At 48.0% G+C, this 26,974-nt stretch overlaps 1 protein-coding gene across 6 annotated transcripts in view; it reads left to right on the forward strand.

The window, feature by feature from the left end:
* The first annotated feature begins 495 nt into the window (after positions 1–495).
* ST3GAL5 (ST3 beta-galactoside alpha-2,3-sialyltransferase 5) overlaps positions 496–26,974 on the forward strand; it is a 49,099-nt gene continuing 22,620 nt past the window's right edge. The window contains exons 1-3 of one of the 6 annotated variants that reach the window (XM_049695800.1): positions 568–708; positions 1,148–1,255; positions 26,374–26,497. In XM_049695800.1, coding sequence (XP_049551757.1) covers positions 26,376–26,497 — 122 coding nt within the window. In that variant the 5' untranslated portion in view covers positions 568–708; positions 1,148–1,255; positions 26,374–26,375. Of the gene's footprint in view, positions 709–786; positions 1,289–1,343; positions 1,363–26,373; positions 26,498–26,974 lie in introns of those variants that run through there. The other 5 variants (XM_049695796.1, XM_049695799.1, XM_049695801.1 and 2 more) reach the window with 5 other exon arrangements.

The raw sequence follows: 26,974 nt of genomic DNA on the forward strand, positions 1-26,974 counted from the left end.
CCCATCTGTGAAACTAGTGCTCCCTCGATTTTTTCTGATACGTGGAACAACAGAAAGCTGTTCGGCAAATGCCCAGACACACTCAGGCTGCTCTCATTGTGTCGAGGGCTCCAGGAACTCCAAACCAGTATTGCCTGCGGGTCCGTCCTAGAGAATAAAGCACGTGACTACATAAAGCCCCTTCATTCAGCGGCTCCGCATCTACGAGTCCTCTGTGCAGTAAAAGCCTATAACCAGCCTATAAACACCTTTTGTTCCTTCGCCATCTAACCGCACGCAGAGATCCAGAGGGCGGTGGGTGCCCGGGACCCTCACCCGGGCCAGCACACAGCCAAGCGCGTTTCCAGCTACGGGCGTCTGGCTGGGGGTGGCCAGTTCCCCTAAGCCCGCAGGGTGGAGGATTGAGCATCGGTGGAGCAGGGCAGCCTCTGGGGCCCTCGCGCGCTCCGATTGGTTCTCGTGTCCTCGTGACTCCAGGCCCCGCCCCACGCCCCTCCTCCGCATCTGAGCTGGGGAGCAGACGGTCCGGGACTGAATGGGCGCTAGCGCGGCGCAGGGGGCGGGCCGGGGCGCCGGGCCCAGGACTGGTGGCAGGCTGGCGCCCGCTCCCTAATATGCGGACGAAGGCGGAGGGCGGCGCGGAGCGGCGTCCCCTACAGCCGCGGACCAAGGCGGCGGCGGCGGCGGCGGCGGCACCTGCCGGTCGAGGTACGTGGCGCAGCCCCCTCCTCTGCGTAGCGGGGCCCGCGGGCAGGGGGCGGCGGCTCAGATCCGTCCCTGCCCCCGCGTGGCTGGGCCCGGAGACTCCGCCCAAACCCCCGCGGGCAGCGCCCAGGGCACGGTTCCCCAAAACGCGCCTGGCGGGGGCGCAGGCTGGGAGTCGTGGCCTCGGGCGGAGTGGACCGGCGGGAGGCGCCGCGGCCCGCGCAAGTGTGGACGCGGTGGAGGCGGAGGGGTGAACGACCGGGACGTGGGGTCCAGGCGCGGTGTCCCTTTCCCCTCAGTCTTTCACATCGACTTGGGGTTTAATTCATTGTTGGAAGCTTCCGAGCCCAGGAGAGCAGAGTTGACTCATTTCCCCGGGACAGAATTGGGGGACCCTATGACTAGCAGCTCCGGAAACTGACCTTTGCATCCATCGGGAAAGCGTGCGGTGTCTGCAGGTAGAAATTCGCCAGTGATCTTCCCTGCTTCCTCAATGCGGCCAGCCCTGCGGAAGAGACACGTTTTGGTGACCTTTGGTTTCTCCTGAATTGTAAGCAATGGCATTCATATGAGCCTTTAGTGTGTAAGTAATGCAAGATTTTCGGGGAGCATCTTCGAATAGGAAGAGGCGAGGGGTCCTGCCCAACCCCACATCAGGTGGGTGACCTTGGCGGACACTGATCCCCCTGTAGGACTCCATCTCCTGATCTGTACTGGGAGGTTTGACTTGCTGATGGCCAAGGCCCCTTTCAGGCCCCTGGTTCTGCGGTTCTGACTGCAAAATGTGTTGACCAATGAAGAGGGTCCTGCAGAATCATTAGCTGACTTGAAAGACAAATTTATGTCCTCATGTCTTAATTCATGTTTACGACGTTGCTTCATTAGGTATTGTTCATTTAAAAGGGAAAATGGTTTTACCTGCTACCCTTCATCTGGCACCCTCGGGTTGCCTGCTCATTAGGCCACGCACCATGCTGGGTGTTGGGATTACAAAGAGAAAGGAGACGCATCTCCTGCCCTCTGGTGTTAAGCGGAGCCCTTCTCTTGGTAATCCTCTTCCACAGAAGAGTTGCGCTATCCTGAACCTGGAAGAGGAATCCTGTCTGTTGAGTGAAGGGGCACAAACTCAAAACTGTCAGGATGGGTTGTGGTTTCACTCACATAATCCTGAAAGCTTGATGGTTTAGAAGAATGTCTTAAATTTCTAGTCGTAGAGCAGGGGATCACCTAAATTCCAGTCAGTGCTGGGACAAGGAGAGACTAATGTGAACTGGCAGAGCCCTGTGACTGGAATGTCGTTAGCCTTTTCATGTGTCTGTCCGTTGTCTGAGTGCCGCTGTTTCTGTAAGATAAAATGAACCTTGGTTACGATTAGCTGTGTCTTCCTCTAGGCGAGAAAAGAAATGGGTGAGGTGGGAAGGCACGAAGGTGTTTGTAGAAGACGGAGAGGGCCAACAGGCAGAAATTCTAAAAATGCACATTTATGACTACCTATTTTGAAAATGCTTATAATTTTGGCACAGACTGCCAAATTGTTTCATATTACCACAATAGATTAGTATTGAATTTTTGTAATTTAATTTTTATTGGAGTATAGTTGATGTACAATGTTGTGTTAATTTCTGCTGTACAGCAAAGTGTATCAGTTATACATGTACATATATCCACACTTTTTTAGATTCTTTTCCCATATAGGTTATTACAGAGTACTGAGTAGAGTTCACTGTGCTATACAGTAGGTCCCTATTAGTTATCTGTTGTATATACGGTAGAGTGTTTATGTCAATCCCAATCTCCCAGTTTATCCCTCCCCCCACCCCCTTTAGTAACCATAAGTTTCTTTTCTACATCTGTGACTCTATTTCTGTTTTGTAAATAAGTTCATTTGTACCATTTTTTTAGATTCCACATATAAGTGATATTATATGATATTTGTCTGACTTCACTTAGTATGACAATCTCTAGGTCTATCGATGTTGCTGCAAATGGCATTATTTCGTTCTTTTTTATGGCTGAGTAGTAGTATTGAATTTTAAGACTATATTCAAGACAGGATAAGAACAAACCCTTTGTTCTTTGATGTGTCTCCTTCAGTCCTTCCCTGCTTTCCCTGCTGGTCTGTTTGGCAGGAGTTTATCTAGCAGGTTGGCTCTTGGGAGGTGAATGGGACAGTAAAAAAGGTTCTGGGTCCTCTGTGTGAGTCATCCAGGTGCTGAGGGCGGAAGGGCTAGTCTTGGAAGAGGGTCAAACCTCACTTTCCACACCTTGCTAGGTCCTGAGAAGCGATTTAATCTGAACTGCCTGTGGAGACACTCCCAGAGAGCATGCTCTATGTTTTTGGTCTAGCTGGGAAGCCTTGGCAGAATTAAAGCAACTGGGAGTATACACACATTAATGATGGAACGAACTTCCCTAACTGCTGAGGAAGGAGAAGCAAGGGCTGGATCGGTATGAGGGGTATAAGTTAGCAAAGGCATCCAGAAGTGGGTGAATCAATGGCCTAGTGTGGGAGGGAGCCATGACTGCATGATTGTGGTTGGTGACACGCAGGCTGTCCGGGGAGAGAGACCCAGCTTGAGCACACGTGCAGAGGGGGAGTGAGGAAGAGGGATAGGGGAGCGGGAGAAAAACGAGGTTGGAGGGCTACAAGGACGCTACCAGGCTTTCCTTACCTGGACAGCTTTTTCTTTGTTTTTCTAAGTAGAGCATACATACTAGGAAAGTAGGCATAAGTATACTACTGTTCAACAGATTTTCCAAACTCAGCAAGACATTTTTGTTCCCCCTTTAGAGTGTGGAAGAACATCCAGGATTAAGTTACTGGATGGTTCATCAACGCCTTATACCCATGAATTCTTCCCCTTTTCCAGTTTTAAATATCTGGAATTAATAGTTCAGAATCAGGTGGTATGATTTGATTAATTTAAACAGGGAAAAAGTGATACAAATAACAAATTTGTTTTGATGGAATAGTAGGTTGTGTTTTGAACATGAAGTCTGCCTTTAAGACTAGGTGTCATTTTCATAATTAAAGGCTTATATGTATTGAGTTCATCAACTCCTTTCTGCTTTTCACAAGCGTCTTGTTCTCATTTCCAATCTAGACTTCAGCAGCAAGAGAGGAGAACAGAGTTGTGGTACTTTTACAGGGCTGCCAGTACTCTCCTCTCTTTGCTTGTCATTTTCTGCAGTCAAGTCCTTAGTCGCCCAGGATTTGGTAGCTGGTTTCCTTGCTTATTCTTCCTCTAGACCAGCTCTGTCCAACGGAAATATAACCCAAGCCATGTATATAATTAAAATTTTTCTAGTAGCTACATTTAAAAAATTAAAAGGAAACCGGTGGATCAAAGTTTCAGTTTCCCAGGAAGATAAAAAAAAACCTTCTAACTCTTATGCTTATTCTTCTAACCTAATGACACAGCTTCAAACTGTATAAAGTAAAAAGTGACAGAATGACAGAAAAAGTTGACAAACCTGCCGTAATAGTGAGAGATTTTAGCATATCTCTTTCCGTAATTGATAGAACAAGCTTACTAAAAACCAGTAAGGGATTTTTTTTTTCCAATAAGGGATTGATTCAACAAGCAACACAATTAATAAGCTTGATCAAACTGATTAAATAGAAAACATAGTTCCAGCAAGTGAAGATTATATGTTTACAAAAATCGAACATATACCAGGTCATAAAGTAAGTCCTAACATTTAAAATAATCGGTATCGTATTGACCAAGTTCTCTGAACACAGTGAAACTAAATTATGTATCAATTTAAGAATATAATTTTAAAAATTAAAAATTTTGAATTTGAAAGATAAAGAAGTAATAACAATGAAAATATATAAATCAAAACTTGTAGAATGGGGCTTCCCTGGTGGCGCAGTGGTTGAGAGTCCGCCTGCCGATGCAGGGGACACGGGTTCGTGCCCTGGTCCGGGAGGATCCCACATGCCGCGGAGCGGCTGGGCCCGTGGGCCATGGCCGCTGAGCCTGCGCGTCCGGAGCCTGTGCTCTGCAGCGAGAGAGGCCACAACAGTGAGAGGCCCGCTTACCGCAAAAAAAAAAAAAACTTGTAGAATGAATTGTACACGTAAGGCTTGTGGGATGCAACTAAATCAGTATTTAAAGAGAAATACACAGTCTTAATTACTCATATTAGCAAGAAAATAGTCAAAAACTAATGAGCTAGTCAGCTAAATTAGGAAGAAGTTAGGAACACAGCAATGAAAATAAATCCAAGGAGTTAGAAGGAAGGAATTTTAAAAAAAAAGGTGACTTAATTTTAATAATATATTTTAGTTAACCCAATATGTATAATATATTATGAAATCAATATAAAAATTGTTATTGAGCTATTTTACATTCTTCTGGTCAAACTAAGTCTTCAAAGCCTTGTGTGTATCTTATACTTTTATTAGCGCACATCTCAATGTGGTCTGGCCATGTCTGAATTACTCAGCAGCCACACGTGACTATGGTATCTTCGCCTCCTGTAAATGTTGAGGAGATCTGTGGTGGTAAACAGGACAGTCAGAGCTAACAGTGGTGGGGTTCAGTTATCTGCCAAGTGAATCGAGGGTCATGGGAATCTAAGAGTGTTTTGTGGTTAGCAGAGGGTGGCTCTTTTTGAAAATCTTATAAGCACCCCCCCCAACAAACCCACATGCTACAAAACATAGGACAGAAACAAAGATAAATGCTCTACTGACTCACTTTGTCCTTACCTGTTTTAGACATGTTACGTATATGTGTGTGTGTGTGTGTATATATATATATATGTATATATGTGTGTGTGTATATATATATATATATATATATATATGTTCTTTTAATTTTCACAAAAGCCATATGAGTTTGGTACCATTATTATCCCCATTTTACAGATGAGGATATTGAGGCTCAGGGAGGTTAAGAAACTAAGAAACTCGAGGGGACAGAGCCGGGATCCAGACTCAGGCAGTCTGGCCTGGAGGGCGCAGATGAGGCAAATGCATCCCTGTCTTTGCAGTGTACAGGACATTCCTACCCCACCCCTCAGAAGGGCTCCTAAGAGGATGATCTGAGGTGGCTGAGGCAGCTCTGTTCCCTGGTCCAGGTTCCTGCGTTTCCAGGCACAGCATTGTCACTCTGCTGGGTCTCCATGACAGCCTCCTCACTGGTCCTGCCTCACAAAAGGACTTCCCCATCTCCAGTCCTGCCTCAAGAGAGGTCTCGCCAAACTCCAATTCCAGTTCAAATCCACACCCCAACCCCCAGTTGCTTCTTTTATCTTAGGATAAAATTCCAACCCACCATGGCATGACCTGCTTCCTTTCCCAGCCTCTGGGTACGTTGTTCCCTCTGGGGCTAGACCTTCAGAAACTCCCCTCAGTGCCTACTGTCCCTGCTCAGGCGGCACCTGTCTCCCCACCCCCAGCAAGTCCTACCCATTCTTTTCCTGGGGTGGGCGTGAGCCTTTTCTAAGCCCCTCCCAAACACACACATACCCACGTCCTCCAAATGTAAAATACCTCCTGACACTGCCCTCATGTCCAATGTAGAGTGAGTTAAAAAGAAAAATGAGGAAAATAATTACATTGGTGTTAGATCTACTTGTCTGATTTTGAAAATGAGATGAGAGCTTTTAGAAGAGGCTGTTTCTGTGTTGCTTCTTGCTCTACCCCCAGGCACGTACTCCCTGCCTGTTTAAAAACGGGGTTACGTGAATGACAGTATGCCTGTTTGGGAGCTTGCCCAAGTGCTGGTTTCCCAAATTTTTGGAGCAGAGAGTAAAAGGGACATGTGATTGGGGTGTGAAAGGCAACTGTATGTTTTAACCATGCTTCTTACAGACCTAAATACATGTTGTCAGTTTTAGGAACTCAAAACATGCTTAACTTATTCTGGGCTTAAAGCGACCCAAACAAAACTTTCCTTTGTCTCCTGTGTTTGCTCCCTCTCTTTCAAGTCTCTCAACTGCCAGGGCCTGTCAGCCTCCAGGTTGTTCCCTGTCGCTGTCCCTCCAGTCCCTTTTCTGGGGTCATTACCACTTTCTGGTAATGGATTTCGGGTTTTACATGACTAGTATAGTTCTTCTGTTCCAGTAGAACAAAGAGGGTTATTGAATACAGCCAGCCCTCCGTATCAACCAACTGTGGCTCAGAAATACTGAAAACGGAAACTTTCTTGAAAGTTCCGAAAAACAACGCTTGAGTTTGCCGCATAATGTCAACTACATACATAGCATTTACATTGTATTAGGTATTATAAGTAATCTAGAGATGATTTAAAGTATACGGGAGGGGGGCTTCCCCAGTGGCGCAGTGGTTGAGAGTCCGCCTGCCGATGCAGGGGACACGGGTTCGTGCCCCGGTCCGGGAAGATCCCGCATGCCGCGGAGCGGCTGGGCCCGTGAGCCGTGGCCGCTGAGCCTGCACGTCCGGAGCCTGTGCTCCGCAACGGGAGAGGCCACAACAGTGAGAGGCCCGCGTACCGCAAAAAAAAAGAAAAATAAATAAAGTATACGGGAGGATGTGCATAGGTTATATGCAAATACTACACCGTTTAACATAAGGGACTTGAGCATCCATGGATATGGTATCCAAGGGGGGGTCCGGGAACCAATTTCCTCTGGATACTGAGGGACCACTGTACCGGATTAGTGTATCAACTGCCTATCGAATCCTCCACCTTCCCTTCCCCATTGACCAGCCAGCTGCTCCCTGAGGACTATTGCTAAGGTCCTGTTTGGGGATGTCTCTTCATAATCCCAAACCTTAAGAAGCCATATCCTCACCCTTTCTTTCTGGGGTGGGGTCTTGGTTATTTTAGAATTTGCACACTCACTTTTCCATCATCTACCTGGTGTTTCCCTTTATGCTCCTGTTTGGGGGAAGGTCGCCATTTTGGAGCTTGTTTCTGTTGGGTCCCGGAGTTGCTTTTGTTAACTGTTCATTCTACTGACTTTCACTTTCTCCTATTAAGTATTCTTTATTCAGCCTGACTCCTTGTATTTCCTTTAGATTAAGAGGGAAATCTCCCGTTAAAAAGGTAGCTTCTAGATTTGGCTTTATTTATGGCACTCATGAGGTTGCCACAGACGTGCTCTGCTGTAGCATATTCTGCTCGTCTAATTTGCTGTCACGTGGAGGCCCACCGCCAGAGAGCTGTTACGTAAGGTGTTTTGTTAGAGCTTGGTGGGGCCCAAGGAGGACAGGCAGTTCTCTGGGCAGTTTCCTCAGTTTATCCCAGTGTCCTGTCTTATTCCCTCTGGCCTCCTCCTCTTTGATGGGTGCCCACACCTCCGCCGGGAAATCATCTCAGCGGATGGTGGAATGGTGGCAGCTGGTGGAGCCTTCTTGCATACTTTGCTATTTTTTTTTCTTTTTTTTCTCCCGTTAGCGGCCTGAATTTGTTATGCAGGCCGGATCTCGGCTGGCTGGGTGCGACAAGAACAGCCCCTGCCAGCTCAGTCACCAAGTTCCGTGGCCTCTTCTTCCTCCACCACTCTTGTCGGCCCCCATCTCGCCGTCCCTGCTCTGGCTCAGCTGCCCCATCACCCCTGGCTGCGGTGGTCACAGCAGCCCCTTGACCACTCCATCCCGTCGCCTCCTACATCCCAGTGTGAGCTCTCCGCCCCCCTGCTTAAGAACCACTTAAGGCCGCTTCCTCCTCTGGGGCCAGTTGGGAGGGCCTGGTTCCTTCTTTGTCACATCTTCTGCCACTTTCCCCCAGGTCCCCTGTGACCTGGCCTGAGCAGCCCTCTCTGGGCATCTTGACATGTCCTTCCTTCCATCCAGAGTGCCTGCTCTCTCTTCTTTCTGTCTCTGAGGTCTTGCCTATCCCTCAAAGATCCGTTTACACATCATGTCCTCAGGGAGGCCTCCTTGATTTTGTCTGATGGAGCTAGTGGTCCCTTGGCCCGGGGCTCTCCAGGTTCCTCTGTTATTTGGCATTTTGAGTAGTTAACTATTTTTTGCTTTCCCTAGCTGGGTTTTTCATTTCAAGAGAAAGGCTGTGTCTTAGTTTTCTTTATATTCCCAGTGCTTGGTGTATGCTTATTAAATGTCTGTTTAAAGGATTATTAGGTGAACAAAGGAAATTATACAGCAGTACAGACCAGCCCTCCCCAGCTGGGGCTCTACAAGAGAATTAAGCCCTAATGCGCTAAGGTCACCATTGTATACTATGAATGAACTTCTCTCCTGTGCTTCTGGAGTGATTCTAGTTATATACCATCCTTGGGAGAATTAAGAAAATAGACACTCAGGGACTTCCCTGGCGGTCTAGTGGTTAAGACTTCACACCTTCCAGGGCAGTGGGTGAGGGTTTGATCCCTGGTCAGGGAGCTAGGATCCCACATGTCTCGCAGCTGGAAAACCAAAACGTAAAACAGAAGTAATATTGTAACAAATTCAATGAAGACTTTAAAAATGGTCCACGTCAAAAAAAAAAAAATCTTGAAAGAAAATAGACACTCAAATCCTTTTCTGTAGGGCTTAATCTCCAGTGGACCCAGCCTGAAGAGGGCTAGTATAGGTAATATGATCCTAAACCTGATAAAATATACATACGCCAAGAGGAAAGGCAGATGGAATATAGACCAGAATGTTAGCAGTGGATATCACTGCACTGTAGTGTAACGACCGGTGTGTGATTTCAAAATGTTCTCTCTGAAGTTTCTAACTTTGCGATAACAGAGTTGTTGTTGTTGTTTTTTTTAACGTTTCTTGAATAATCCAACTCGGAGTTCCTAACCTGATTGTGCTTTAATATAAGGCAAGGGAGAGTTGGAGTTTTGTTTTTGAATATAGCTCCCTGTGCCATGCCACAGCGGACCAGAAATCACCGAGCTGACCCCTCAGCATTGCCCCTGGAGAACCAGGCCTCCACAGGAGGATGGGTAGCTGTCAGCCCTCTGAACCTGGGTGTTGCCACTGGACACTTGTAAATGAACGGCTGTGTCCAGCAGGCATGACTCAACGTAAGAGAAAATAGCACAGTCATAGGCACTCATGGTATACTCTCCAAAGCAAATCTAGAGGTGTTTTTTTCTTAATAGCAAAGAGTGAACACACCTTGTGGTTATTTGAATTAAGTCTGGTAGAGGCGTCTCAATGCTACTTCTTGCTCATCAGCTACTGCTTCAACCAGCCCTGGATTTTTTTCCTGAACTTTGACCTTGCTTGACCTCACACAGAATTGTATCCTTATCCTGGGTGCTGAAACCAGTAGATTGGATGAGTAACAGGGTAATTACTTAGTCTCTAAGTATCTCCCATCAAGTTACTTATTAATTACAAAGGGAAAAGAGTAACTTGACAGTAGTTAAACTTGCCTTACACAGCTTTTTTTTTTTTTTTTTTTTTTTTTTTTTTGCGGTACACGGGCCTCTCACTGTTGTGGCTCTGCCGTTGCGGAGCACAGACTCCGGACGCACAGGCTCAGCAGCCATGGCTCACGGGCCCAGCCGTTCCGCGGCATGTGGGATCTTCCCGGACCGGGGCACGAACCCATGTCCCCTGCATCGGCAGGCGGACTCTCAACCTCTGCACCACCAGGGAAGCCCTACAGCAATATTCTTGTCTCACAACCTCTGCAGGTGCCCCTTCAGCCAATCTGTCACACAACTGCCAGTAACTAAAACCTAGAGCTGATGCTTTGACGTCCTTGCTCAAAGCCTTTTAATGTTTCCCTGCTGTTTAGAGAATATACCCCAACACATCACCATGGTAGACAAGGCCTTCCAGAAGCTCATTCCTGTAGACAGCTGTTCTTCCATCACTTCCTGTCAATACTCAATGCCTGAGAACCACGGGACTGAGCTGTCATTGGTTTCCATTCTTCTGTTCTCAACACCTTTTTACCAAGCATGTCCCCCTCCCCTCCCACTCTCTTCATCTGGCTACCTCCAATGTGTCATTTAAGATTCAGCTCAAGTGTCCCATCATCCTCGTCACCCGAGGATGGGGCTAGACCCCCTCCTCTACTCTCCCATGGTTCTCTTGGATGGCTTCATCACTGCTTTCATCACACAGCTGTATAACCAACTGCTTTGTGTGTGTCTCCTCTACTGGAAGGCAGAGGCCGTATCTTCTTCATCCTTGTATTCCAAATGCAGGGTACGTAGTAGGTGCTCAAGAAATGTTCCTTCCATAACCAAATAAAAAGTTTGAGTTGGCACGGTAGATCTGTACTGGATCAGTTGGCATGCAATGTTGCAGCATACAAAATGAGTTCACTTATTTCCCTTCATTTTATCATTGCAAGGACAGGGGATGAGCAGGCCATACAATGCCCATTATAGATGAGAAATTGAGGCTCAGGGAACCTAAGTGTCAGACGTCTGGTGTCAGACGTCTTTTACATGGTAAAGCTCTCTCTCTCTCTCAGACCTGGATCTTCTGACTTGTGGTCCAAGTCTTTCTCTCTGACAGATTTCAGTCGTGATTTTTGCTGGTTGGCTAAGTGTTGGGGGTGAACTTCACGGAGAGCAGGTGTTTTGTTCATTTTGTCCACTGTTCTTCAAATGCCTAGAACCCATGGTAGGTACTGAATACACATTTGTTGAATTAATTAATTCATGAGTTAGTGAATGCCAGCCTGAAGTCAAGTTTTGTTGGTTGCAGTGGGGAAGCCAAGCATTTGAGAATTCAATAACAGTGTATAAAAGAGATATCAAACTATCCCTCAGTTCTAGAGACAGAGGTAGAAAGAGAGCACTTTCTCTCCTGAACCAGATCATAGGATGTCTGTAGGGTCTCTCAGAGCTGAAGTCCATGACACTCCACTCTCCCTGAGCAGGTGAAAAGAAGCGTTAGCTGGCGGTCAGCTTCTACCACACCAGGAGTGGGGTTCTTGGAAAGGTATTATCCCTCCCAACTGTCAGGACTGGGGCTGGAGCTCATTGCCTTCCAAGAATGTGACTGATGGCAAATTCAAGTTCAAAAGAAGATTGGATTTCAAGGCAACCGGAAGCTATTCTGTCAAAGCCAAGTTTTACAGGGAGAGTTTCTTCCTGTCTCCTCTCTTCTCCTCCCCCCACCCCCAGGGCTTGTGGAGACCTGAAAAAGAACACACAGTGCTCAACTGTTTCCCTAATTGAGAAAAGGAGAGACAGAAAACCAGGCTCTGGACTCATTCACGAGCCCAGGGAGGATCCAAGAAATGCATCTCCCTGGGTGCCTTGGTTACTTGCATTGAGTCCAACATGGTGACCAGTGGATGCCTAGGCTGGGCCTGAGCACTGTGTCCAGCACTCAGCATCCTCTCTCAGGAAAAGAGACCTTTACCACACTGTTGACTGTAATGGAAAAAGAAGGGGCCACTAAGAACAAATTGAAATCTTACGTGCGTGCAGAACTTTTCCAGTTTACTATCCCAACAATACCGCGAAGCAATTACACAGGTGCCACCAACATTTTGCAGATGAGACATCTGGGACCAAGAGAGGTGAAAGGTCATGGTCACACTGCCAGCCAACGGTAGTGCAGGCTTGAAGCACGCCCTTGATGGAAGACAGCCACCAATGCCTCAGTACCTCTTCCGTGCCTGGGACACGTCTAAGCACTTTCATGTATTAGGCATCTCATGTTCAGAGCAACACTATGAAGTAGATGCTACTTTTATTTCCATTTCATAGAGGAGCAAACAGAAGCTCAGAAACATGAAGCAAATTGCCGTTAATAGTGGAGCCAGAATCCGTTTTTTTTGTTTTTTGTTTTTTTTTGCGGTACGCGGGCCTCTCACTGTGTGGCCTCTCCCGTTGCAGAGCACAGGCTCCAGATGCGCAGGCTCAGTGGCCATGGGTCACGGGCCCAGCCGCTCTGCGGCATGTGGGATCCTCCCGGACCAGGGCACGAACCCGTGTCCCTTGCATCGGCAGGCGGACTCTCAACCACTGCGCCACCAGGGAAGCCCGCTGCCTTACCCAACTTTGACCAATTGATTTAACATCACCAGTAATGGGACAAAGCAACATCAGGTGCCTCCTGAGAAAATGCACCAAGACGGACGAGCACCACTGCTGTGATATTCCTGCCGGAAATGTGTAACTTGAATCATGAAGAAACGGACACATCCACTGAGGGACATTCTACAAAACGGTTAGCCTGTACTTTTCAAAAAATGCCAAAGTCATGAAAGATAAAGGAACTCTTTCAGATCAGAGGAGGCTAAAAAGATATGACAGCTGAATGCCACATGTGATCCTGTTTTTGCTCTGAGGCCATTATTGGGACTGCTAAAGAAATTTGTCTGAGGTCTTTAAATTAGAGAACAGTATTAAAGTAACAGTAATTTCCTGATTTTTATCATAATACTGCAGTTGTGTCTGGGAATGTCCTTGTTTTTAGGAAATACTAAAATATTTAGGGGTGAAAGTCATTGTGTCCTCAACTTACTTTCAAGTGGTTAAAAAAGTAGTATCGGCTTCCCTGGTGGCACAGTGGTTGAGAGTCCGCCTGCCGATGCAGGGGACACGGGTTCGTGCCCCGGTCCGGGAGGATCCCACATGCCACGGAGCGGCTGGGCCCGTGAGCCATGGCAGCTGAGCCTGCGCGTCCGGAGCCTGTGCTCCGCAGCGGGAGAGGCCACAACAGTGAGAGGCCCGTGTACCGCAAGAAAAAAAAGAAGTGGTGTGTGCATCATATAATAGAATCACCAAGCAAATGTGGTAGAATGGTAACAAGTGGGTAGTCTGGGTGAGGGGAATTCTTTGTAGTTTTCTTGCAGTCTCTCTGTAAGTTTGAGATTATTTCCAAAAATAAAGTTTTTAAAACCCAGAAGCCTCCAGATCATGGTGCCGCGGCCAGTGTAGGATCAGAGGCCAGCGCTCTCAGTGGCTGCCCTTTCCAGTGTTGCTGCTGAATCATTTGCAGCAACACTGAGCTCTCTTCAGAACTGGTTTTGTAGAATACAGGATAGAGACCACTCAGTGTGGTTTCACCTGACAGGAAGGTTCTTTCTCCAACTTCCTGTTGATGTCACCACCACTGTTGTCCCAGAAGGCGTCGCTCCTGCTGCATCCCCGGGTATCTGGTCAACCAACTCCAATGCACACATTTGCCTGGTTGAGAATAGACCTCCAGCTGTCCTGCGAAAGAGGCTTCCCAGGCAGAGTGTAACTTCATTAGCACCCAACCTGCTTCTTACATGTTAGCAGACATCCTCAGAGAGGTGACTTGGCCACCGTGACACAGGCAACAGCCAAACAGTTAAGTATTTTCTCCCTCTTTTCTTGAAAAACAAAACAGATCCAGTCTCTCTTTTATTTCTATTGGATTTTCCCTCAGCTTTATTGAGATATAATTGACATATAACATTGTATGAATTTAAGTTGTACAACATGTTGACTTGATACACTTGTATGTTGCCAAATGATGACCACCATAGCCTTGGCTAAAACATCCATTACTGCACATAGTTATCTTTTTTGTGTGTGTGTGGTGAGAACATTTAAGATCTATTCTCTTAGCAACTTTCAAGTATGCAAATACAGTATTATTAACTATAATCACCATGTTGTGCATTAGATCCCCAGAACTTATTCTTATAACTGGGCACTGACACCTCCCCAATTCTCCCACCCACCCCCCCGGCCCCTGTTAACTACCACTCTACTCTCTGTTTCTACGAGTTATGCTTTTTTAGATTCCACATATAAGTGTTGTTCCAGTTGCTCTTTTATTTCCTTGGTGGTGAGTGGGACAATCATTTATCTCCCTTCCTCACCCTTCCTCACCATACACACGCAGTGATTCTTGTTTGAAAAAGGATTCCTATCCCTGTTCTCTGTATGCCAGGTGTGCCCTGGAGACTGTACAAATAACCAATGATTGTGATATCTGGACGCATAGAAGGGTCTGGTCTTCACATCTGCCTCCTGTTAGGATCTTGCTGAGTTTGGGTTAGCTTTTCTGTGGGGATCTGAGTCCAGGCTGCTGACCAGTGCATTCATTTATTCATTGGTTCATTCGTTCAAGTATTTAAGTGCCTTTTACATGCTAGGCACTGTTTTAGGTTCTGAGGTTACAGCAGTGAACAACACTGACAGTCTAGGAATCTTATGTTTTAGGGGGGAGAGCAGACAGTAGGCAAATACGTACGGGTCGTAATGAGTGTATGAGGTAAAGTAAAGCAGGAAAGTGAATCACAGGGCTTAGGGTGAGAATGCAGTGCTACAGAGGGTGATCAAGGAGGCGACTTTATTTATTTATTTATTTATTTTGCGGTATGCGGGCCTCTCGCTGTTGTGGCCTCTCCCGTCGCGGAGCACAGGCTCCGGACGCGCAGGCTCAGCGGCCATGGCTCACGGGCCCAGCCGCTCCATGGCATGAGGGATCCTCCCGGACCGGGGCACGAACCCGTGTCCCCTGCATCGGCAGGTGGACTCTCAACCACTGCGCCACCAGGGAAGCCCAAGGAGGCGACTTTTGAATAAAAACCAGGATAAAGATGGTGCGGGAGGGAGCCTTCTGGAAGAGGGGTAGAGGGAACCACCAGTGAAGACCCTGAAGTGGAAGTGGGGATGGCCTCCCCACCCCTTGAGGAACAGCAGGAGGCCTGCTAGGCTGAAGCAGAGAGGAGGCGAGTGAGGAGAGTGCAGGGACGGGGAGAGGGCTCCAGATTTGACACTGCAACAGTCGATGTCCTGTTAATATCTTTTGTCACTTCAGTAAAGCCTTGGAGAAATACCATCTGCAGTTGCCGGGCATGTTCTCATTTTGGAAAATGTTTACGTACTGTGAGGGCTCAGTTAATTGCCTTGAACAATTTTAAACATATAAAAAGCAGGCGATTGAGTGATAGTCATCATGTATTCTCCGCATTGGAGCTATACCAGTTGATTAGAAGTAGATTAAAAAGCATACCTCAGAATCATCTTGCAGTTGCTTGCATCTTGGTAGGTGGTCAAAATTAGTAGAGTGTAGACTACGTATTCGCAGAGCAACACTTTTATTTGCTTTCTCAGAAGACAGGTCCTCATAATTTTGTGCAGTTTGCAGGAGGATCTGAAAATCTTTAGGCTGAGATCTGTTGTTAATCGCAGCTGTGAGAAGCTTGCTGGAGAGCAAGGGTTCCTAAAGGGCCATACCCACAGAACTCGGGGGAACGTGCTTAAAATGCACATCTGGTGTCCTCACCTGGTCCTGCCAGGTGGGAAATTCTGGGGATGTTACAGCAGCAAGTGGTTCTTGTGCGTGGTCAGGTTGGAGAACCGCAGGCTGAGACGGGTGGAGGCATTGATCAATTAAATTGAACAAAGAAGCTTTGGGGAGATGTCTGAGCGTGATCTCAGCATCAGTGCTCTCACCAGCACTTTTGTTGTGGTTTTGACATCATGGGTGAAATCTCACATTCCTAAAATAGAAATGAGACACTGCCTACCCAGCAGAAATAGGAAGGTCCCATATAGCAGAGGTTTGCACCCTTTGCCGGTGGGCATGGACTGAGATGGTTAAGGTGATCTGCTTGAGTTGCATGGATCCAGGAGTGAAAGCGGTCCTTCCTCCCCCATGCACACCTGTGAACCCGCCTCAGCAGGCTGGTGTGTGAATGCAGGGCTGTGCCTGCCAGTTGGTTCCTGTTCCATTGTACACATGAGAACACGACCACGTATCTTGCTGAATCAGGATTTTCTGAGCTTATGCAACCCAAACCAAATCTAGAAAAAGATTGGATACCGAAGGTCAAGTAACATCAATTTTCAGCCCACAGTCTTTGATTTTCAGTTTTTGCATTGTTTAATTACCTGCAATCCTTTAAAAACTACAGCAGTATTGAGATTTTAATATATATAGTGACTTTATCCCAATGGGTAAAGTCAGGGGCGATTTTGTCCTCCAGGGGATGTTTGGCAAGGTCAGAAGACATTTTTGGTTGTCACAACTGGGAGAGAGGGCAAGGACCAGAGATGCTAGCAGCATCTAGTGGGTGGAGGCCAGGGATGCTGTGAAACATCCCACAGTGCACAAGACAGCCTCCCTGCCTCCTACAACGAGGAATTACCCAGCCCCAAATGTCAGTAGTGCCGAGGCAGAGGAACCCTGCAAGCGATCAACTCCATGCCTCTTATCTGTGTTATATGTTAGGATTCTAAGCGAGTGTTCCTGTTTGAAACACAAAAAGAGTTCCACGGCTGAAACTGGTTTGAAATTAGCCACCTAGATTATATGAGGATGCCTGTCAGCTTGGTTGGACAGGGAGCACAGGTCACCAAGACTCTGTGAGCCCCAGATAAGGCCCTGGCTGGTGTGCTTTTGAACTTTTCCAACGAGACCATCTTCCCCCCGCCACTTCTCCTTCCTGTTGGCTGGGGGCAGAAGAAAGTTTAGTTTAGAACTTCACTCTGACCCACTGCTTCCCAGCTTCTGGGCCCTAGCCCCGTGGCTTTGGTGATAGTACCTGTGGGTGGGCTTTGGGGAGGCCACCGTGCCTGTGTCTGCGCTGGATGTCAGGCACCACACTTGTGAACAGCCTCCTTTCCTGAAGCCCTCCCCACGCAGTTGGAGTCACGTTCCTGTTGTCATTTCCCTGGACCTCGGGTTTCTAGAAAGCGGGGACTGAATCCATTTCATCTTGGCATTCCCACAGAGCATGTTGGAGGAACTGATGAAATTAGAAGTCACCCTTTTTTCTGTGTACAGTGGGGGCACCCATATTACTTTTTTAGGTTAAAGCGATCCAAAATGCATTTTGTTTTAGGAACTGTTGTGCTCCTTTCTTAAATAGTTGAATTTCCGGAGCGTTATGGAACCCAGGCTTGGAACTGTCACAGCAGAGTCACAGATTTTACTTGAGGTTTCCTTTTCTGATTTCCAGCAGCACCTCCTGTGCTTCTTCCTCACCTCTCCAACCCCTAGAAGGCTCTGCCTTTTGTTCTTCCCCTTGGAGATCTAATCTCTTTAGAACAGCCTTAATTGTTCCTTTATCTAAACAGCCCCAGGCCCTTATCTCGGCTGTGGCTGGCCCTACTGCTGATTTAGAGATTCCCTCTCTCCTCCTTCATTACTGGCAGAATCCTAATTTTGTGTGGAAGCAGCCTGCCCAATTTGTGAAAAGCTCCTGGCCAACTTTGCGGCTGGGGGTAGTCACGTGATGCAGTTCTGGCTAACAAGATAGAATTGGAAGCCCGTCAGGGATTTCCGGGGAAGTTTTTCCTTTCCTGATGGGGGTGCCTCCCCTTCCTCTCTGGCTCATCCCTCTTCTCCTTCCTGCTTGGAGTTTGGAGCAGAGGCTGGTGGGAGCCAGGGACAGGGACAGCTTTGCAGAGCCACTGCGCCTGTTCTGTAAGAAAAACACACGCCTGGGGAATTCCCTGGCAGTCTAGTGGTTAGGACTTAAAACATCCACTGCAGGGGGTACGGGTTTGATCCCTGGTTGGGGAACTAAGATCCCGCATGCCTCGTGGCATGGCCAAAAAAAAGAAAAAAAAAAAAGACACCCCCAGTTGGCTGAAAGCCTCGGCTGGTGCCCAGGTTTCTGTTACGTGCGACCAAGTGCACCCCTGACTGATACTCCAGCTTAGATCCCTCCCCAGGGCTCCAAGCTGGCATTTATCAGCCTAATGGCCCACTGGCACTGGGGACTCCGCAAGGGCACACGTCCTCCTTGTGACCTCCCTGACACTTGAGTTCTCCTACCGCCTGCCTGCTTGCCACATCTGACCTGCCTCAAGCCCTGTCTCTTCTGCAGCTGGAAGCCCTTCCTGCCCGCCTGGCCACAGCATGGGGGCTGGGGCACAGGGTCTGCTGCTGAGACCAGTCCAGTCTCTGGCTCTCCCCCTCCACCCCGTCCCTGCTGCCTCCCCGGCGACTCTCTTCCACATCTCATGACCCCCCTGAATAAAATCTTCAAGGGCTTCTCATGATCGTCCGTGACCTTCTGCCATCATCCGTATGTTGACCCTGCTGACCTAATGACCTGTCTTAGGTCAGGTTCCCTAGAAGCAGAGCCTGGAACAGGAATTGTGGTCTCAGCTGCTCCCCCAGGGAGCTCTGGAGCTTGAATTGCTCTCCAGGGTAATCCCAGGCCTTTTGTCCCCCTGTCAGTCAATCGTTGGCTGGGGACAGAGGACAGATCCTCAGAAAAGGGGGCAGCGGTGTGCTGTCAGCAGTCAACACTCACAGCCGAGATGTGGCACCAGCCCTGGGGTGTCCAACGAGACCACAGTATTGCCCTTAACTCCTGCCTGCGCCCACACCCCAGGCCATACTTTCGCAGCTGTACCTAGTCACTCGCTCTCCTGACTCCCCAGGCCTCTGCTTTGCTCATTCCTTCTGCCCACGGGGTGGGTCTCCCCTCCTCACCCAGCCCCCTCTGCTCCTGCTGTAGCTGGGTGTGTTATCCTTGGCACTGGGAGGTGTTTAATCTCTGCGCATTCCAAAGCCGTCTCCCCCTGAGGCAGGCTTTCTGTCTTGTCTCCTGTCCTCCTTTATCAAGTACAGTTCTTCATCTAAAACATAAAATCCAAGCATGATTTCAGTGACTGTCTTCTCCACTTTCCCGTGGGTGGCATGTGACTTGTACCAGTCGAGGTTCACAGGAGAGAAGTTAATCAGTCTCGGACCTGCCAAGAAAGGCTGGCTGGAGGGAGGGGCGTTCTGGGGAGTCCAGGCCGCGTTTCCAGCTGCGTCCTGGGCGTCTTTGTCGAGTTATTTATCATCTCAAGTTCTTCACATCATCATCACTAAACCACAAAAATTGACTTCCAGTCCTATTGCTTTCCATAACCGGGACCCAGGTTGATCTTTGCCTGCTTCTTTTTGGCGCTAGTCTTCATCATTTCTTTTTTTTTTTGCGGTACGTGGGCCTCTCACTGTTGTGGCCTCTCCCATCGCGGAGCACAGGCTCCGGACGCGCAGGCTCAGTGGCCACGGCTCACGGGCCCAGCCGCTCCGCGGCATGTGGGATCCTCCCGGACAGGGACATGAACCCACGTCCCCTGCATCGGCAGGCGGACTCTCAACCACTGCGCCACCAGGGAAGCCCCTTCATCATTTCTTTTTTTTTTTTTTAACATCTTTATTGGGGTATAATTGCTTTACAATGGTGTGTTAGTTTCTGCTTTATAACAAAGTGAATCAGTCATACATAAACATATCATCATTTCTTGATCGATCTCTGTCCTCGTCCCATCCTCTTCCTCACCAGGATGGGCCTCAGGCTCCCTTTCCACCCGAGCATCCAGTGTCGTGCCCCGCTGTCCCCGGACAGCCTAGGGTGAGGCTTCCTTCTCTCTTGCTGTGAAGTCCTTCTCAAGACACCTTCCACCTTGAAGGGCATATGCTCTTCCGGCTGCCGTGTTAATATCTAAGCTCTACCTGCTCATCTTCCCAGATTGTCCGCTCCAGCTGTGTCGGTTTATTTACTGCTTTGTCAGTTTCAGGTTTTTGTTAATAATCTGTGCTTTGGCGTGCCTTTATTATTAAAAAAAATAAAGAACCAAAAAAACCTTCACATACAGGCATACCCACCTAATTCCAATATCTACCCTGCCTAAGTACCCCCAGGTGGAAGGGCGTGGACCTGGACATGGATAGGTGTTGGTTGAAAATTTCAGCTCCCTACTTGTCTGTGTGTGACCTTTGGCAGGTTAAATGCAGATAGCAATTCAAAAAAGTAGGTGTTTGGGTTTTTAAAAGATTGATTGATTGATGTGGCAGCATCAGGTCTTAGTTGCGGCACGTGGGATCTTTGTTGTGGCATGCGGGCTTCTCTAGTTGTGGTGCGAGGGCTCCAGAGCGGGTGGGTTCAGTAGTTGCGGCGTGCAGGCTTAGTTGCCCCGTGGCATGTGGGATCTTAGTTCCCTGACCAGGGATCGAACCTGCGTCCCCTGCATTGGAAGGTGGATTCTTAACCACTGGACCACCAGGGAAGTCCCCAAAGAAGGTGTTTTTCGGATTTAATGATATCGTGTGTAGGCTTATTCCTCCCAATAAATATTAATGTCCTACCCTCTCTTGCACCAGTAATTGGCTCTACAGTTAATCTGACAGTTTGTCATGTACTGCTTTGCAGCGTCTGTTGTATTCTTGGATGGTTAAGTCTTAATTTGAAAATGTTAGTGCCAGTTCTACAAGTGGACTGAAGGCCTGGACCTTGCCTTAGTATTTCTTCATCAGGGCCTTAATAAGAATGATTTCTTCATCAGGTATACAGGCACTTGAGAAGCATCTGTGACAGTTTTACCTGTGAGTAGAAATATATAATTTTGAAAGCCAGGCCTTTTCTGCATAGAAAAGGTTAGTGGAGGCTCTTACTCTGGCAGTCTGAATGAAAGGAGGGACACATTTATCAGCCTTGGGATCCTAGCTCTTAGAAGGAGGTGGTAGGGGACGAGCTGCCCGTGAAGGAAATGGAGAAGCAGAGCCAGGAGAGTGCCACGGGACAGATGGTGATGGCTTGCCAACACACGTCCTGGGAGGAATGCCTGAAACCAGCATCACCTCTGAAACCTCATAAGAAGCTTGAGTATTTATTCAGTAAATACGTATTAGTTGCCTGTTGTGTGCCCCTTACCATCCTAGGCACTGGGAACTCAGTGGTGAGCAAAACAAAGACCGCTGCTTTCATGGAGCCTACATTCCGGTGGGGAAGACGAGAGATAAATGTATATTAAAAAGACAGAAATTATGTGTAACACGTCTCATGATGATAAGCGTTTTAATTGAACTTTTCATTGCAACCCGTCCTCCACCAAACAGCACATTAAAGACAAAAGCAATGAATGGACACAGTGCAGATGGTGCAGAGATGATCATGACTAGAAATACGTAAACCCCAGGTTCTCCGAGGGAGCATCTTAAGGCCACCCAGCCGTACGTCAACAGCACGTGTGTGAAGATGACTCTGCTTGGCCCTCCTTTTGTCGTGTTGAATCCATATGGTCCCTTCTAAATTGGAAGAAGACATTCCACCCCAAGTAGGAGGATTCACTGACTTCACGGGAAATCAAATTCTCCTACCTTGAGTATGTGCACCCTAGAACATGATTATAGGTATATATACATAATGTTTTACAGACCTGCTTTTTTCTTGCAGTATCTTTCTGTGCCAATAAATGTATGGACCGAATACCTTGAGTGCTTCTCAGACTTTAACGTTCGTATGAATCCTGTGATTCAGCAGATGGAGGGGGCAGTGCTGAGACTTTGCAAGTCTAACCTGCTCCCAGCTGATGCTGAGGCTGTGGCCACAGATTCCACTTCCTGTAGCAAAGGCTTTACCAACTGCAGAGTATTCTAAGTGGTTTGCACCATAATTTACCAACAAATTCCCCTGCTGCTCGACATGTTAGATGTTTCAGTAGAGTTTACACTTTACTCTTTGCTCTTAGAATTGCTGTTAACATTCAGTTTTAGTTTTAATCTTAAATATCATTGGGAAAGTACACTTGTTGGGGGGGGGAGTTTATCTTGTTTGATAACAGACCATAGGCGAGTCATGCCCATTCCATTCAATGTGGGATGTTTCTTAAGGGCCTGCTGTGTGCCAGGCCCTATCCTAGGTGTTAGGGTTACAAAGATGAGCAGAGCCCCGGCCCTGCAGCTCAGTCCTCCAGGTGCTTGCAGAAAGGTAGAGGAGACCCCAAACGTACACAGAACATTTCAGTTCATAAACAGAGATGGGGAAGTGCCCAGGGACAGTTATGGTGTTGAAAATGATCTTCACAGAGAAGGAGAAGGGTTTAAGGATGAAAGGAGACACTTCACCAGGCAGATCGTTGGTGGGGGGGATTCCCACCAGGATTCCAGACGGAGCGTGCATCTGTACAAAGGCACGGAGGCAACAGTGTGGCACATCCAGCCTTCTAACAGTACTTCTTTGTGGCTAGAGTGTAACAGACAAGTTTGTCACCTGACGTCACAGCACCTGAGATGAGCTGGGAGCCAGTAAGCAGGTACACGGAAAGATGGCTTTGAAGGGACAAAACTGAGACGGGAGTCTGGGTAAGTGACCTCCACTAAGAGAACGCCCGTGGGCCCGGGAAGTTCAAGAAGGTATGATTGAGAGGCCCTGGGGATTGATTGAGCCTGGAGATGCCAGGGAGAAGTCTGGGGTCAACCTGCAGGTTTGGACTTGGATGACTGAGTAGATGGTACAGCTACCAAATGATGTGTGAAAAGATTCTGCTTTGTGATTTTGTTTGAGGAGAAGATAGCAGGCAGGTCGTTAGCTGGACAGGTCTGAGCTGGGTGAGAGGCCTGCAGAGGGTGATGGATTTGGGGTCTGATCCCTTGAGGAGGTGAGTAAAAGGCAAGCGGTGAACCTTGTCGTGAATATACGTGAGCGAGGAGGAAATGGTGCTGAGGGTGGGAACCGGGACCCTGGGGTCCTGCACCGTGTGTAGGGGAGTTTACCATTGCAGAGGTCGGGAGGGAAGCGTGGTTCTAAGGCACCCGGCGCGGTGCGCAGACCATGTGAAGGAGCGGCTGGGCCGTCAGGGTGGGGAGGAGAGGCCGGTGAAGGAAGCTGGGCGTTTAGAAAGGGGTTGGGGAGAGAGAGACTGACCGGGACCTGACTGGGTGAGCGCAGGAGGGGCTTCGGGAGGACGCTGCCTCTCCAGAGATCCCCAGGAAGGGACATGGATAGGATTGAAGACAGGCCCCTGATGGGGCTGGAGCGGAAACCTGTGGCCAGAAATGAGAGTGCCTAAAGGATGCAGATGTCTTAAAACCCTGTCAGATAGTTGTATAAAATGCCTGTCACTTCCCTCTCTGTGTAACAGTAGCAACAGCCAGCACTGAGGTAGTGCTTCTTATGTGCAACCACCATTCCCACATGAATCCTGGGAGGCAGGTAATATTGGACCCATTTTCCAGATGGGGAAACTGAGCTACAAGAGTTAGAGTCAGTTGCCCCAGACTTCTCAGGTGGCAGGTGGAGGAGCTGAGCCTAGGGGTCTCTCCTGAGATCCCCTCCAGTGTGATAGGAAAAACAAAACAAAAACACGACTGTCTTTTTCTTTTCTTTTGTATCTCTCTTTTTTTTTTTTTTTTTTTTGAGCGTTTGAATGATGCGTGAGTGTGTTGTGTGGCAGTAGTGGTGAGAAGAGGAAGGAGTCCAGGACTGTAGACCCTCCTCTCACCTCCAGAACCTCTTCCTGTTTGGTTCCACTTTCCTAAAAGTAGCAGAAGAGAGTCATCTGATGTCCCAGTCCGTATCCAGCAGGAAACCAGAAACCATGGAGATATGAAAGGCTGCCCCCTCCCTTTGCCTTCCGTTTTCCACCCAGACAGCACACAATCGCAGTTCCTCAGGAAGCTGGGTGGCACAAGAGAGGGTCTGGGAATGCAGTTTGCAGGCTTGCAGCCTGAGTGGCAGAGCAGATGAGAAAGAGGGGGCAGAGTAGAGCCCAGAGCCCACAGCGCCATCCAGCGCGCCAGCCGTGGGCAAGGGTGGGATCCCGGTTCCAATACCACCGTCTGCTTTGTTCTCGGGAGGTCCACACGGGTGTGAAGTGTCATTCTGGTCATAAAAACACGGGCATCATAGAATCTTCCTTTTTATAGATGGCCTGGTCATAGGCAGCCCCCTAGGACCCACCACTTGGCTGACTGTGCATCTAAGTAACCACGAAGCTGTGGTGATTGAAAACCTTCCAGGGTCTCAGTTGATCTCGCTTCTCCTTTAAGAATTCAGTAGATTCTTCAGCAGAGGTTTACTAGTGAGGCCCTTGGCTCAGTTTTTTGAAACTACTCAAATGGAGTGATGCAAGTCTATGAAAACTCTTGTACTCTAGTGTTACACAGTTAAAACTGCAGTTGAGGGAGAGTGTTTACAGTAGCAAGAAATCAAATACGTGGATGTCAATTTGATAAAAGATTTTTTTTCCAAAGAAAATGCCACAGCACTAATGGGGGAAATGAAGTGAATAATGAGGTATAACTTCCTCCTGGCTTCAAGACTAAGTATAGTAAAGACATTATTTCTTGAATTAATATGTAAATATCATAACACAATCGGTGCCTGTGTTAGCTGGGATTTAATTAACAGTTGCTTCAACAAGATGGAGGTTTATTTCTCCGTCATGTAAGAGTCCAGAGGCAGGCAGTCTAAGGTGGATTGGCAGCTCTGTCCTTGGGGTGGTCCAGGGACCTGGGCCCCTTCTCTCTTGTTGCTCCTCCATCCCTTGGGTGACATGCTGCATGGTCCAAACTGGCTCATCAAGTGTCAGTATTTCAGCCAGCAGGAAGGGGGATAAAGGAGAAAAGGGCGTATGCCAAGGAAAGCACCCTGAAAGTTCTCCGGGTCACTTTTGCTTGTATCCCATTGACTAGAACTTAGTCACAAGGCTGTACTTAGCTCCAAGGGTGGCTGAGAAATGTAGTCTTTTTTCTGGGAGGCCATGTGCCCAGCTAAAAATCCAGAGGAGAGAGGAAGGGGGAAACTGACATGAGGGGGGATGTTTTGATTTCTACTACAATACCCCTTGTAATATTGCTTAAAAATTGAAAATTTGAGAATAAAATTAATTCAAAAGAATAAGTAGGCAGGCATACAAGAGAACATATGTATTTTTTAAAGAAAACCTCTTTTAAAGTTGCCATTAAAATTTTTTTAAACTGCTATGTTTTCTTTTTCTTTTTTTCTTAGTGTAACCCTTTTCCTGTCTTTTAATATACCACTTTCTTTTTAAACTTTTATTATCGAATATTTCAAAAAGTTTTGAGAATTGTATAGTAAGCCCCATGTACCCATTGCCCAGATTCTACAGCAGTTTAAAGCTCAACTTGTGTCAGCTATTCCCACAAACACTTATCCCCTTCCTGGTTTTTTTTTGAAGCAGATTTCATTTCTCCTGTTTCATCTGTAAATAGTTCCGTAAGTATCTCTAATAGTTAAAGACTCAACAAAAATTAGACTTTTACTTTTGGGATAGTTGTAGAGTCACACACAGTTGTAAGAAATAACACAGATTACTCCTTTCCCCCCAATGGTAGCATCTTGCAAAACCGTAGAATAGCACAACTGGGATAGTGACAGGGGTACAGTCAAGATACAGAATATTTCCATCACCAAAAGGACCCCTCCTGTTGCCCTTCCATAGCCACTGCACCACCCCCTCCCTAACCCCTGACACCTCATCTGTTTACATTTCTGTAATTTTGTCATTTCAAGAATATTATATAAATGGAATCCTGCAACGTGTAACCTTTTAGTATTGGCTCAGCATAATTGCCTCGAGATTCATCCAGTGGCGTGTATCAATCGGTCACTCATTTCTTTGGCTGAGTAGTATTTCATGGTATGGCTATACCGCATCAAAGCTCTTTAGGAGGGCTTCCCTGGTGGCGCAGTGGTTGAGAGTCCGCCTGCCGATGCAGGGGACACGGGTTCGTGCCCCAGTCCGGGAAGATCCCACATGCCGTGGAGCGGCTGGGCCCGTGAGCCATGGCCGCTGAGCCTGCACGTCCGGAGCCTGTGCTCCGCAACGGGAGAGGTCACAACAGTGAGAGGCCCGCGTACCGCAAAAAAAAAAAAAAGCTCTTTAGGAAATTCCCTGGCGGTCCAGTGGTTAGGACTCAGCGCTTTCATTGCCAAGGGCCCAGGTTCAGTCCCTGGTCGGGGAACTAAGATCCCACAAGCTGCGCAGAGAGGCCAAGAAAAAAAAAAAAAAAGCTCTTTAAAAGCATAATCTGCTGAACTCACTTTCCTCTTTCCCTTCTCCTGCCCTCTCCTCTCTTCACAGCAATGCCAAGCCAGTACAACCGTGTGAAGCTGAAAAGCGATTGCTCGCGGCCCTCCCTGCAATGGTACACCCGTGCTCAGAACAAGATGAGAAGACCCAGCTTGTTGTTAAAAGACATCCTCAAGTAAGCACGAGCCCTCAGGTCGCAAGACACCTCTGATTTGGGTCAACTGGGTAGAACTGGGGGAAAAATTCAGTGAGAACCCTGAAGATGGCTCTCATCCGCTGTCACCCTTGTTCAGGATCATTTAAAGGCACATCTTGGTTTCCCTGGTGGCGCAGTGGTTGAGAGTCCGCCTGCCGATGCAGGGGACACGGGTTCGTGCCCCGGTCCGGGAAGATCCCACGTGCCACGGAGCAGCTGGGCCCGTGAGCCATGGCCGCTGAGCCTGTGCGTCCGGAGCCTGTGCTCCGCAACGGGAGAGGCCACAACAGTGAGAGGCCCGCATACCGCAAAAAAAAAAAAAGAAAGAAAGAAATAAGGCACATCTGAGTCAAGGCTCAGAGCACAGGTGCTGTGGGCTCCTGCATCAGGCTGTGCTTGGTGGCAGCACAGCACCAGCCCGGGAGTCTCCAGGCTCCACAGCTTCTAGTGCACAGC

Source organism: Orcinus orca, chromosome 13 (genome assembly GCF_937001465.1).
Source record: "Orcinus orca chromosome 13, mOrcOrc1.1, whole genome shotgun sequence".
NCBI classification, from domain to species: domain Eukaryota; kingdom Metazoa; phylum Chordata; class Mammalia; order Artiodactyla; family Delphinidae; genus Orcinus; species Orcinus orca.